General features: G+C 36.3%; 1 protein-coding gene across 1 annotated transcript; it reads left to right on the top strand.

The window, feature by feature from the left end:
* Positions 1–7693: 7693 nt before the first annotated feature.
* On the top strand, positions 7694–10696 carry LOC126617604 (uncharacterized protein At5g02240-like). Its single transcript, XM_050285623.1, has 7 exons — positions 7694–8098; positions 8856–9127; positions 9242–9278; positions 9364–9461; positions 9611–9672; positions 10147–10270; positions 10424–10696. The coding sequence occupies exons 1-7, from the start codon at positions 7843–7845 to the stop codon at positions 10541–10543; spliced, it is 969 nt and encodes a 322-aa protein (XP_050141580.1). The 5' UTR covers positions 7694–7842; the 3' UTR covers positions 10544–10696.
* The last annotated feature ends 1625 nt before the right edge of the window (positions 10697–12321 follow it).

Raw genomic sequence — 12321 nt, 5'->3', positions numbered from 1 at the left:
AAAAAAATAATATAAAAATAAAAAATGAATAGAAAGAAAATGGTGGGGTAATAAATGTTAGCAAAGATAATGGGGTAATAAATGTCAAGCAAAGATAATAGGGTAATAAATGTCAATTTAAATTATAAAGAGAAAACATATATAAAAAAACAAAAAGTCAAAAAAAAAAAAAAAAAAAAACCCCTCACCATCTTCTTCATCTTCTTCGATGGCCATGACTCTGCAACTTAAAAAATTTCATCTTCTTCGACTATACTGACAATCTTTTTATTTCGTACAATGCTGTACCACACTGACCATCTTTCCATACAAAATTTGTAGGGAATGAATCATATGGACAAACTAATATCCCAAAACAATAAAATAAAACAAAACAGTAATCTCAAACTCTTTATTTGTTATTATTCCATGTAAAAGCTATTACATATCATATGGATTCATCTTAAGAGACGATATATTTAGGCTTGTTCCACTCAAAGCAATTGTCATACAAACCAGATTTCTCATTTAACCTGCATGGTTTATCTTGTGTTATTCTCCAATAACACTTGGTACATTTGTTCATGTCTCTCTCTTGCGTGTAGACATCAAACCACTTTAGAACGTCTGGCCACTGAAAGCTACAGTAGAATTGTGTAGATTTCACCACATGTGATCGAAATTTGAATTCAAAGAAGCCATCTGGGGCAAGCACTTTGACACCGATATCATCATCTGCCGATTTGCAGTGAACAGTAAGCGTCAAGCTGTTACTCAATTTATTTATGACTCGGACATGTATCGTTGGAAAAAGGGAATAGTGGCCAGATGCACAAATGGTTAATGTGAACAACAAAGCCAACGGTAGCAACATTACGTTTCCAGCGAACGACGCCATCGTCTTCCCAATTTTTCAGAAGTTCTATCTTTGGTGGATATATGCATAGGTGAATCATGCCTTTTTATAGGTAAGTTGGCTGCAATAATTCATACTTAAAGAATAAGTACAAGTTCATACTTACAATTGTTCGTTGCCAATTTATAAAACTTCAGGTTTTTAATTAGAACTGTTCATATTATAAATCATCCTATAAAGATCGTCTCTGCACAAAAATCAATTAAAACTAATGTCGTTTAGTCATTAAACTGTATAAAAACAAATGAACGGAGTTGGTAAAAATATTACAAACCGTCTCTGTATTTGCTAGAATAGATTGACTAAACTCCTTAGTTTTAATGCAATTTTTGCAGAGATATGATCCTTATAGTCTGATTCACAAGATGAATGGTTCGTATCATAAGCACAAAACTCTGTGATTCAAATACTAAAAGTTCTGAGTAGGAGTTCCTGCTCATCTTTGATTAGCCAAGTATTGTTGATAATTTTATGGTAAATTGTGAGGTTCGTAGAGCCTATTAACATTTTGTTAGGAATAAATGGAATACCAATAAAAACTGAAAATTGATAAAAAAAATTAAAAAAATAAATCTCTTGCCCACATTCCATATCTTAATTAGCCTCTGCCCACATGCATGAATGTGTGGCAATTTGCTTTTTTACATCTTATTTTTATTATTTTTTTGTATTTTTTTTTTTTTAGTTTGGTTTTTTCAATTAAAACGCTTTATTTTAAGAGTATTTCGTGAATATTGAAAGTTTCACTATTTTGGTGTATTTCCCTTATAAATAGAGTAATTCTAGAAAAATTAAATTTGAAGATAAAATTTTGAAAACTAAATGACATGAAAATTGATGATTGGTTTATTACTTAAATGTTGATAAACGTACTTATTCATATTAGTGACACATCATTTAGTTTGCAAATTTAATCTCCAAATTTAGTCTCTCTTGTAACATCTCATATCGCCCAGGAGAGTGATCTTTAAATGTATATTTTCATCCCTACCTAGCACGAGGCATTTTGGGAGCTCACTGGCTTCGGGTTCTGTCGGAACTCCGAAGTTAAGCGAAAAGGTGACCAGAGCATTCCCATGATGGGTGACCCACTAGGAAATTGCTCGTGAATTCCTAGAAACAAAACCGTGAGGACGTGGTCGGGGTCCAAAACGGATAATATCGTGTTACGGTGGTGGAACGGGCCCGGGATGTAGTGGACCTGGGCCGGGATATGACATCTCTAGCATTACTATATATATATATATATATATATATATATATAGAGAGAGAGAGAGAGAGAGAGAGAGAGAGAGAGAGAGAGAGAGAGAGAGAGAGAACATATGATTTAAAGCTTTCAGTTTCAGGATTTTGTTTCTTTTTGCATGCCAACTTAATAACAGTAATAACAGAGGTTAACTGAATTGCCAAGTGTCAAATGTACAAGCTGCCAAATTTCATTACCGTAGAGGTTGCTTACAAGTTAAGCTGGGTATCTACTATAAATTGCAATTTTACTGTTTCATTCCTACTTTCCTTGACTGTTATCACGCCTGCCATTAGAATCTTAAAACACACCACCACACTCGTGAAAATGGAGAATTGGTTCCCTGGAATGACTGAGATTTTGAGAATGTGGAATTCAAAGTCTTAGAATAGTTAGGTGCTACAGAAAACTCAGTAGATCTCTACAAATACAACAAAATAAACTCTCAAACCACTTACTAGTTGCAGAACGAATTTACAAAAAAGAAAAAACAAGTACGGAAAATAAAAATTGGACAAGGATTTTAGACAGCATATGATTTAAACTAATCAGGATCGGGATCGTTGGTTCTGTTCTGTACAATTACACTATAAGTTATAAATAGGTGCTGCACGCTGCTGAGTTGCTTTTGTAAATCAAAGTTGCCATTCTATGGGAAGAATGCCTATCTCCTCCAAAAGCTGGTTTGAGCAAAAAAAAATGCCTATTCACATCATGATGAGCAAATTATATGGTTACCATGTAATTTTGCTTGATTTAATCACGCAAATTATATGGTTACCATGTAATTTTACAAATGATAGCAGACAAATTTGCATGTGAATACACCACTTTAAATTGTCATCAAGTAACTTTCACAAATAGATCAGTACATAAAATGGACATAAATTTAAGAAAATGACTAAAAATTTCAGTATTGCTTTAGGAACACTTGCATCCAATCAAAGACAGGATGAAATAATCTGTTAAAAAAATAATAGAGAGAAGCAAAAATTACTTAGAAACTCCATGCCCTCTGCTTCCTTATTCAATTTTTCATCTCAAAGTCAATTTTTCATCAAATTAACCTCACCATCGGAAAATACATAACGTCACTCTATTTGTTAAAAAAAAAAAAAGGCCTTAAACTTGTAGCATTACACATACGCAAAAATTGTTCAACTATATATTACTGCGTAGATGCCAAATTGCCAATCTCAATTAGACTTTCTAATTGCATTGTTGCACATGACATTTTGTTTTAAATAATGACAGTCCCCTATGTTTGATTTACAATTAGGAAAAGAAGGAAGAAGGAAGAAGAATGAACAATTAACACATTCAAGAATGTTAGCAAGGAAGGAGAACCGTGCAATATATGCCAAGCACAAAGCCGAAAACCAAATGAAAATAATATCACATATTAACAATTGAAGAGTGGCTTCTAATAAAAGGGTAATAGGCCAAACAATGAAATGCAATTTCAATAAATTGGGAAAAAGAAAACAGAAAGAAGAAATTTTTACATCATATTGTCAAGATTGATGCTAGAAAGTACCTGGCTGGAACCCAGGGAAAAAAAATTCATTTTATAAAGCAAAATAAAATAAAAACAGAATGATTCAGTGCATACTTGTGATGGTTTGAAATTCACCATTATTTTTTCCCATCATACATGCATCCTTTTTGTAGTGAGTATTGATGAGCCGATATTATGCTATATAGTTTATCTTTTTATTAGTTGTAATTTATTGGCATTTTAGTGAAATTTTGATACTTTGATTTATATTCTTAATGTAGGACATTTGACTTCCTCTTAAGCAAAACATGATCAAACGGACAAATTTTGGAGTGATTCCAGTTGGAGGATGTTCATGAATCTCTCAGCTTATTCGTATCAAAGTTTCAAATTTTCCCACCGAACGGTCAATTTAAAATTAAAACAGAAAGATTACTCCACCAATCCGCCACTGTCACAAGCCTTGGGCACCCAAACGTTCCCCGACAACGTGTCTATAAGAAGCCGAGATAGGAACACGTCGAGTGGCCAGCAAAGTACCTACAACGCTCTTTCCAACCGAGCACCGTTTGCAATACGGACCAAATATTACAACTACATGCCCAAGAAGGAACTCTTGACCAAGGAGTTAGGGGACTTCTTAATGCCGGGGCACTTTTAGGCCCTCGAAATGGTGCTGGCTGGGAAAGAGATCACAGGAAGCCCAAATGTAAGGGGCAAGACCAAAGAGGACTAAGAAGGCCAAGGCCCAAGGGGTTTAAAAGAAGATAATTTCGAGCGTTGTAGCCGACCGCTCATAGGAAATGAAATGCCGACCGCATGGACACATGGGCCAACTGACAACTTTATAGCACAAACACCCAAGAGCCAGTTTATCTAGAAGTAAATCATCCCACATGGCATTCGCTATCAGCAGCAGAGGCCTAGGATGGGACATAAAGGTAGTCGGAGTGGCGTTTGGAGAAATAAAACCAAGGCCGAGTGTAGCGCTTGGGTTGCTTTATTGTAGAAAGGTGCGCCATCTGAACACACATCACTTCACTGCTGAATTTCTAGTTGATAGGTGAAAATGTGTCAGCATGTTAGTCTACGAAAGTGGCACATTAAATGCCAAGTTGGGAATACCCAAGAAAGGAAGGTTCATTGAAGGCTATACAAAGAGATGTAAACCTCCACATATAGGGGTCGGATGACTAAGAGAAAAGAGAACTTATGTATTAGCTGAGTGCTATTTTAGCCTTGAAATTGATACTAATATAATTTATTCAGTGAACGTAGCCTAGTTACTAGAGTGAACCATTTAAATCTTCGAGTTCATTTTGTTTCAACTATTACCCAAAACGCACCAAGGGTTTATCATTTAGTTTATTAACCTTCAAATTTTGAGTATTAACACAACACTCAAGTGAGAGAATGTAAGATTGTGAGTGTGTTTAATCACATAGAATGTGTTCTTGCATCATATTTAGGTGCAACAGAGTCATTATGTCAAAGATCATATTGTAACTCTTCTATTAAGACGATCAATTTGAAAAGTAGTGGTATAGATGGACTTTAATGTTGACAATTAACCATGATGATTCCTATTCCGACTTTCGTAGGTGAGTCGATTATAGTTTGAGAGGCTATACAGGATAGGTCCCTACACTCACAATGATATCTTTTCATATTGAGTTAAGCCCTAATAGATAGTACAAAACATTTTCGATTTTTTGAGTGTAGAAGACTTCTTTCACCCGTTGCTGAACATGTCTTCTAGATCATTCTTACGCGTCAATTCTTCTTCTACATATAGGCCTAGTAAACAGGTCGTGTTTGTCGTGTTTTGTGTCGTTTTTGTGTAACACTTGTTATCTTAACGGGTCGTGTCGTGTCATACCCGTTATCTTAACATGTCCTTAACAAATCGGGTCACTTTACTTAACAGGTAAAATGACCCGACCCGTTATAACTTGTTAATAAAAATAATTTTTTTCTTAGATTTGCACATACCACATAAATATTACTTCAAAACATAAAAACACATTTGTCATTAAGTACATTTCACATATAACAAAGTGGTACATTAATAAAAGAAGAATGAGTACATTATAAATAAATTAGGGTAAATATAAAAGATTAAAAAATTATGAGTACAAATGAATTTTTAAAAAATATAGCAGCTAAAAGAAATTAATACATGGGTACAAAATAAAACTAAAAAGAAAATACTACAAATTTAAAAAAAAATGTTGCAAATTAAAAGTGGGTACAAACTAAAAATATAAATATATGATACAAAGTTTAGGCATAAAACATAAATATGCCATATGTAATTTTTCTATCATTGATTAAATATACAATATCACGTGATGGTATACACATGAGTACAAACACAAATAAAACTTTAAAAAATATGGGCACAAAAAGAAACTAATATATGGGTACAAATTAAAAATGAAAAAAAAAATGGTACAAATTAAAAATGGGTACAAACTAAAAATAAAAATATATGATAAAAAATTTAACCATAAATATAAATATACTAATTGTAACATTTTAACACTAAAGGAATATATTTAAAAGTAAAAATATTTTATTATTCAAATAATTAATGATGTTATTAATATTCAAGGATCTTGATCAAAAATTAAAAATGAATATGATTTTAATCAATGAAGTAGCAAAAAGAAGGACGTGAACCTAATTTCTCCTTTAATTTAATATATATAATTATTATAGTATTTTTGGGATATAAAATTATTAAATTAATATTTTACTTATCGTATATCGGATTATTCACGTGTGTACTTGTTGACCCTATAAACTACAAAGCCTACGTGGCGCGCAGGCCGAGTAATTAATGAGCTAACTACGTCCTTCGGTGAATGCGGGGCGTGCCAACTCGTCGGCCGAGCTCGGCCGAGGAGTAAATTTGTTGATGTTGCGTTGGGTCTTGCTACTGACTTCTGCGTCTTGCGATTGCGGCCGAGAAAGGAACACGTCTCGGCCTCTTGGGCTCTCGAACCTGAAGACAAGGTTACTATTCTTACGAAGTTCAATATCAAATTCGGCTTTCAATGTGCCGAATGTAATAACTGTAACACCTCACTTCGCCGAGAAGGCTGATGAGATGACCTCGACCAATAAGGATTTAGAAACCCTTCTCGACCGAGACTTGGATAGGTAATCAATCGTTCTCGCCGCAGTGCTGTTGATGCCAACGGAAGGTACTGCGAGACTGACTGACTCTACGGTGACAGAGCTATCTATGCCGACTTAAGATATCACCGGTTGCTTCCACAGTGCTGTTGATGCCAACGGAAGATGTGTCAGCGAAAAAGGAAAAAGAAAAATCACAAGTTGTGAGAGTTTGCGCAGGGCAATTTTGTATTGATTTTGTGGGGCTTCTCCTGATGCACAGCGTCCCCTATTTATAGTACTGAACCTTGAGTCCGAGTTTAAATCCTACTCGGACTAGGTTTCCCTCTCCGGATCACCTCGACCAGTCCTACATCTACTAGGACTATGAACCTAGTCCTTAGCTAAGCTGGATTAGTTTCCTGGATATCCGATCCCGTCGAGACTCCCCATTGCACTAGGATTCGTCCTAACCCCCCTAGGTTTGGACGCCCATGTGTTGACCGATCCATGGTCCTTTTGCCGCCCGGCCTCCTGGGCCGAGAGTGATCCTACCCTCGGCCCAAACTATTATTTTGGGCCCAAACAGTACTTGAACCAATCTGTTATCTTAATATGTGTTTATCGAGGACTACTATATATATGTTAAATGTAATTGGCTTCATCTAGTTTGGTTTACTAAATATGTGATCCTAATATCTTCTTTTTGTGATTACAGAATATATCTTACTTGTAATAGTTTCAAATTGTGTAAAACGTTTGTAACTTTCAAATTCTGCTGAGGAAGAAAATTAAACCCATATAATTACCAGTTAAGCATTCATCTAATTGATCATTATTTCTCTATTAAAACTTGATGTGATATGGGAAATGAGATATGGCCCTGTCATGACTCATGACTCCATATCCAAATGACAAATAGATAAGGCGTAAGCAACCGACCAACCAAACTCGTTGCAGTAACAGCTACCAGTGAAGAACAATTCAGCAAAGCTCTCTCTCTGGCGGAGTTGGTGGCAGTTGAGTGACCAGGGTGCATGGAAACTGGTCTGTACAACTAAGTCTTGGGTCTCATCAGTGACGATGGCAACAGTGGCAGTGGCCCCACGTGTCCCATTGGTTATCTCAAATAATAGCATCCGTCAAAGTCATAAATGTAGTTGGGTAGGAGTTCCACAAAATTCGACCCTTTCTTTTCAATCCACTTCATTTTCTGCTGCATCCTTGTTTATCCAGAGAAGGGCGATAAGGGGTTTTGGGAGAGCAGGAGTTGTCACAAAGGCGATGGCGGATTCGGGTGCAAGCACAGTCCTTGTCACCGGAGCCGGTGGTAGAACTGGTACTCTCTCTCTCTCTCCTCGTTAACATAAAGTTGACTGTTTTAATTAATTTATAGGTGTTGATTGAGAGCTGGGATTTCTAGATTATGTAGTTTTAATCCGGATTTTGGTTTTTTTCTTTTTTTAATAAGCGATAGGATAATTACACTAAATTCATTTAAGCTACGGGACTAGGATTAGAACCTGAGTGCATAGGATGGAACTTGGTGCTCTAGTTAACTTGGCTAAACTCAGGTCTGCGGATTTAGGCGATTTATTGTTTGTCATTCCTGGATTATGAATCTAAATAAAGTTAAGAACTTTTTGTACAAAGCATTACAAGATGCGTATTTTAGTATTTGGGTTTGTGGGATTTATGGTGGGGCAATGGGTTTTGTGGAGCTTTTACGTCTGCGCATAGAACCCTTTTTTTTACTCAGTCCCATAGTGTGTGAGCAGAAATGTGTGAGATAATTGGGTGTTTGGAGAAGCATGTCTGATGGAGTGGGGGAGATTCCCGGTGTGTGCACCGCTGTAAGGGTACGCGGGTTTAGGGTTTAGGTTTCGTGATTTAAATAACAGTCAGTGCATAGTGAATGTGAGTTGAACTTAACATATATGGCAATGAAATTGTGTTTTGTTACTGTGAATGTGTTTGTTTTGGGTTATATTTACTCATTATCTATGGCGATGGAAGCGGAAGAGGAAATCGTTTTTCCTCCTCTGTTTGAGGAAAGGGTTTGTGATTTAGATGTAGTATTGGTGGAAACTTGGCAGGTAAACTGGTTTATGAGAAGTTAAAGGAGAGGTCAGACCAGTATGTGGCTAGGGGTCTGGTTAGGAGTGAAGAGAGCAAACAGAGCATTGGTGGAGCAGATGATCTTTATATTGGAGATATAAGGGATGCTGACAGCATTCTACCTGCAATCCAAGGGATCGATGCTCTCGTTATCCTTACAAGTGCTGTGCCTAAGATGAAACCTGGATTCGATCCAACTAAAGGTGGGAGGCCTGAGTTCTATTTTGAAGACGGGTCATATCCTGAACAGGTAGTTCTGTCATTTTTATGAATTTAGGATCACTGTAAATACGTGGTTCTAAAATGATGATTTTTACAATCTCTGTTTTATCCTATTGTTCTGATAGATGGGTTTGCATTTTAGGTTGATTGGATTGGACAGAAAAACCAAATAGATGCTGGTGAGAATTTTTATCCTTGTTTCCATTCATTCAAAACATGGTTCATTTTAGCTTTGAGTTTTGAATTACATGACAATGCGAACAGCTAAGGCTGCGGGAGTGAAGCAGATTGTGTTGGTTGGGTCTATGGGTGGAACGGATCTTAACAATCCCCTGAACAAATTGGGTGATGGCAATATATTGGTAAGTAATCCTTTACTACATTTGAATTACCGCCTTTTGTGGTTGCTTTTCGGCTTTCTGTTTGTGGAAATGGAATTTGACTTTGCTGATCTATTCCTTCCTGCTTCTATGTTAATTATAAATGTTTATGCATTATGTTTACTACTCAGGTTTGGAAGAGGAAGGCTGAGCAGTATTTGGCTGACTCCGGAATTCCATACACAATCATAAGGTTGGTCCAGTTATATTCAGACTTGTTCAAACAATATGTTCGTATTAAATAGACTCTGTAACATCACTAGCTGCTTTCGTTACTACTGTTACCGGAAAAATGGAAGTCTTTTTATGACAACAACCCTCACAATGATGATGTAAGAAGCCATTGTTTATGCTACTTTGCATTGGGTTTTATATCTTTTTTCCAACACAATGTTTGAAAACTTCTAAAACACCAAAGCATCCCTTTATTGTTGTGACCCCTGATGAATATGGATACCAAAGCTTGTCTGCTGGAGCGATTGACAAATACCTAGATTTGCTTTCATACTAAAGCTTGTCCGCGTGTTATGTGCATCAGTGTAGCGTACAATAGAAGCTCAAATCACTGAATTCTATACCTTATACTTCTAACTACTCATGTTTTGATTGATTGTTCTTGTTATTCTACATGACTTCCAATTGACCTAAATCTCCATGGTTTTATTAGGGCCGGAGGCTTGCAAGACAAAGAAGGCGGCATCCGTGAACTACTTATAGGGAAGGATGACGAGCTTCTTAAGACCGAAACAAGAACCATTGCTAGACCTGATGTTGCAGAAGTCTGCATTCAGGTATTGTGTACATGGGTGTGCAAATAAACAGTTTCACAGTTTCCTTTTTCTCTGCCTACCTCAAAGCTTGCATGCATGATGCATCTCAGCATCAACTTTTTGGGCAATGGCCATGTATTGTACTGATTTGTTTGCTTTCTATATTTTGATCAGGCACTGCAGTTCGAGGAGGCCAAGTTTAAGGCATTTGATTTGGCCTCAAAGCCGGAGGGAACTGGGACACCGACCAAGGATTTTAAGGCTTTGTTTTCCCAGATCACAACCCGATTTTGATCTTCGGCTAATATCTGTAATGCCAAAGAGAACATCTTCCCTTGTGAGTTTTTTTTTGTTTGTACTGGGAAAAAAACAGCAGAAAAGGAGCTAGCATGTGTATGCAGTTTGAACAATTTTAATATGTAATAAAGGGATCAAGGAACTAGCGTATGTCTGTGCACCAGAGTTTGTTTTTGTACCTTTTTCGTAGATTGGTGTGTGGATTTGGTGTTCATTGACAGGGAAAACACTTTAAAAAGACTTTGTTTTGAAGAAAAAACTCATGATTTGATTGTTGAAGTGTTTCTCGACCTTCCTCCAACTTAAATTGGACTATAAGGCCATCTCCAACCGAATGAGGGCTGGGATGCTTGTTTTAACCCTATAGTCTTTCAAGAAATTAATATTTTAATGAATAGTGACATACTATGTTTCTCATCATCTCCAATCAAAAGGTCAGAGGGTTATAGAACAAACATAGCCATGAAACAAAAAAACATCTCCAACTAAAGGGGCTATAAGGTGAAACATAATTTATTGTTTTAATTGAATTAATATGGTTACTTCAATTAAACTACCTCAATCATGGAGTAGGCTAAGTTTTATATTGTTAAATATTTTTTTTTTAATATTGTTTAAGTTTCATGTTGTTAAATGTTTTTTTTTATGTTGTATAAGTTTTATGTTGTTTAATGTTACTTAATGTTATTTAATGTTGTTTAATGGCTTAGATGGTTAAAGGAAAAAAAATAGAATTTTAGGTAGTTATAGGAAAAAAATAGAATTAAATTTTTTTTTTTAAATTCAAATATAATGGCTAGTTGATGTCAGCAACTAGCCATTAGGATTCAAACCTCTAGACCTGCGGGGGATGGTTGGATGGCTGGTTTGGGCCAGCCCAAACCAGCCAATTGGCCTGATTCTCCTTTTGTGGCATGGTGGGGCCCACAAGCCCTTTAGCCTAGCCTTCGGTTGGAGACGGTTTTTGTGTCATTTAGGGCTATTTTCAGCCCTATAACCCTCGACCTGGATGGGTTGGAGATGGCCTAAACAACACAAATGACAGCGATTTCTACACACTATTTTTCACTGTATGCACATTCTCTCTTAATAGTTAATTCTAGTCGTTGAACACCAAATCTAAGCTTACAAGACGTACGGATTTGCAAAAGGTTCCGTCTTGACTGCTTGGCGGAGTTGTCGTTGTAATCCCCTTGCTATTTAACTTAACATTCCCTAATTAACTTTGTTGGGATTTTCTTTAATCCTTTCTGGGTTTTTAAATTTTTTTTTTATTTTATTTTTTGAGGAATCTGGGTTTTTAAATTTAGGGTAACTGTTTCATTTTACATTTTGTAGGTGGGATTTGATATGATCCTCCTCGATGGTTCGACGAGCTAAGTTTGCCTGAAGAACTTGACGAGTGAGACAAAGACAAGGGATACACATTGTGATACCGCAAATTCTCTAAGAATATTAGAAATTCCGTACATGGAAAACCATGTCAATTGTTTAAGCGAAGAGACTTTCTTGGAACAAGTTTACTGTCAGCATAATGTACATGAAGCCCTGGACGCATTCAAGTAACGCGGAAAGAGACGTAAAATGATCAGCTTACACTGCGTTATTTTATGGGTTTGCCTCACAAAATGATCATAGTCCCTAACTATTGTTCTATCATTGTTCATGTACTAAGTGAAAGGATTAATTAAACAGCCATCAGTGAGTGGCATCTTTGCATTGATCCCAAAAGGTTGGCTTCGCTGTGATATAAGAAATGATTTCCGCACACCAGT

The sequence above is a fragment of the Malus sylvestris genome, chromosome 4, assembly GCF_916048215.2.
Source record: "Malus sylvestris chromosome 4, drMalSylv7.2, whole genome shotgun sequence".
Lineage (NCBI taxonomy): Eukaryota > Viridiplantae > Streptophyta > Magnoliopsida > Rosales > Rosaceae > Malus > Malus sylvestris.
The sequence above is the reverse complement of the archived record's forward strand: the minus strand, read 5'-3'. Positions and strand labels throughout refer to the sequence as shown.

Bases quoted from the DNA above. Each gene is read 5' to 3' on its own strand.
- LOC126617604 (XM_050285623.1), top strand. From the start codon at position 7,843: ATGGCAACAGTGGCAGTGGCCCCACGTGTCCCATTGGTTATCTCAAAT. The intron at 9,279-9,363 runs GTGAGAATTTTT...CAATGCGAACAG, and splicing joins GAAAAACCAAATAGATGCTG to CTAAGGCTGCGGGAGTGAAG. The intron at 10,271-10,423 runs GTATTGTGTACA...TATTTTGATCAG, and splicing joins TTGCAGAAGTCTGCATTCAG to GCACTGCAGTTCGAGGAGGC.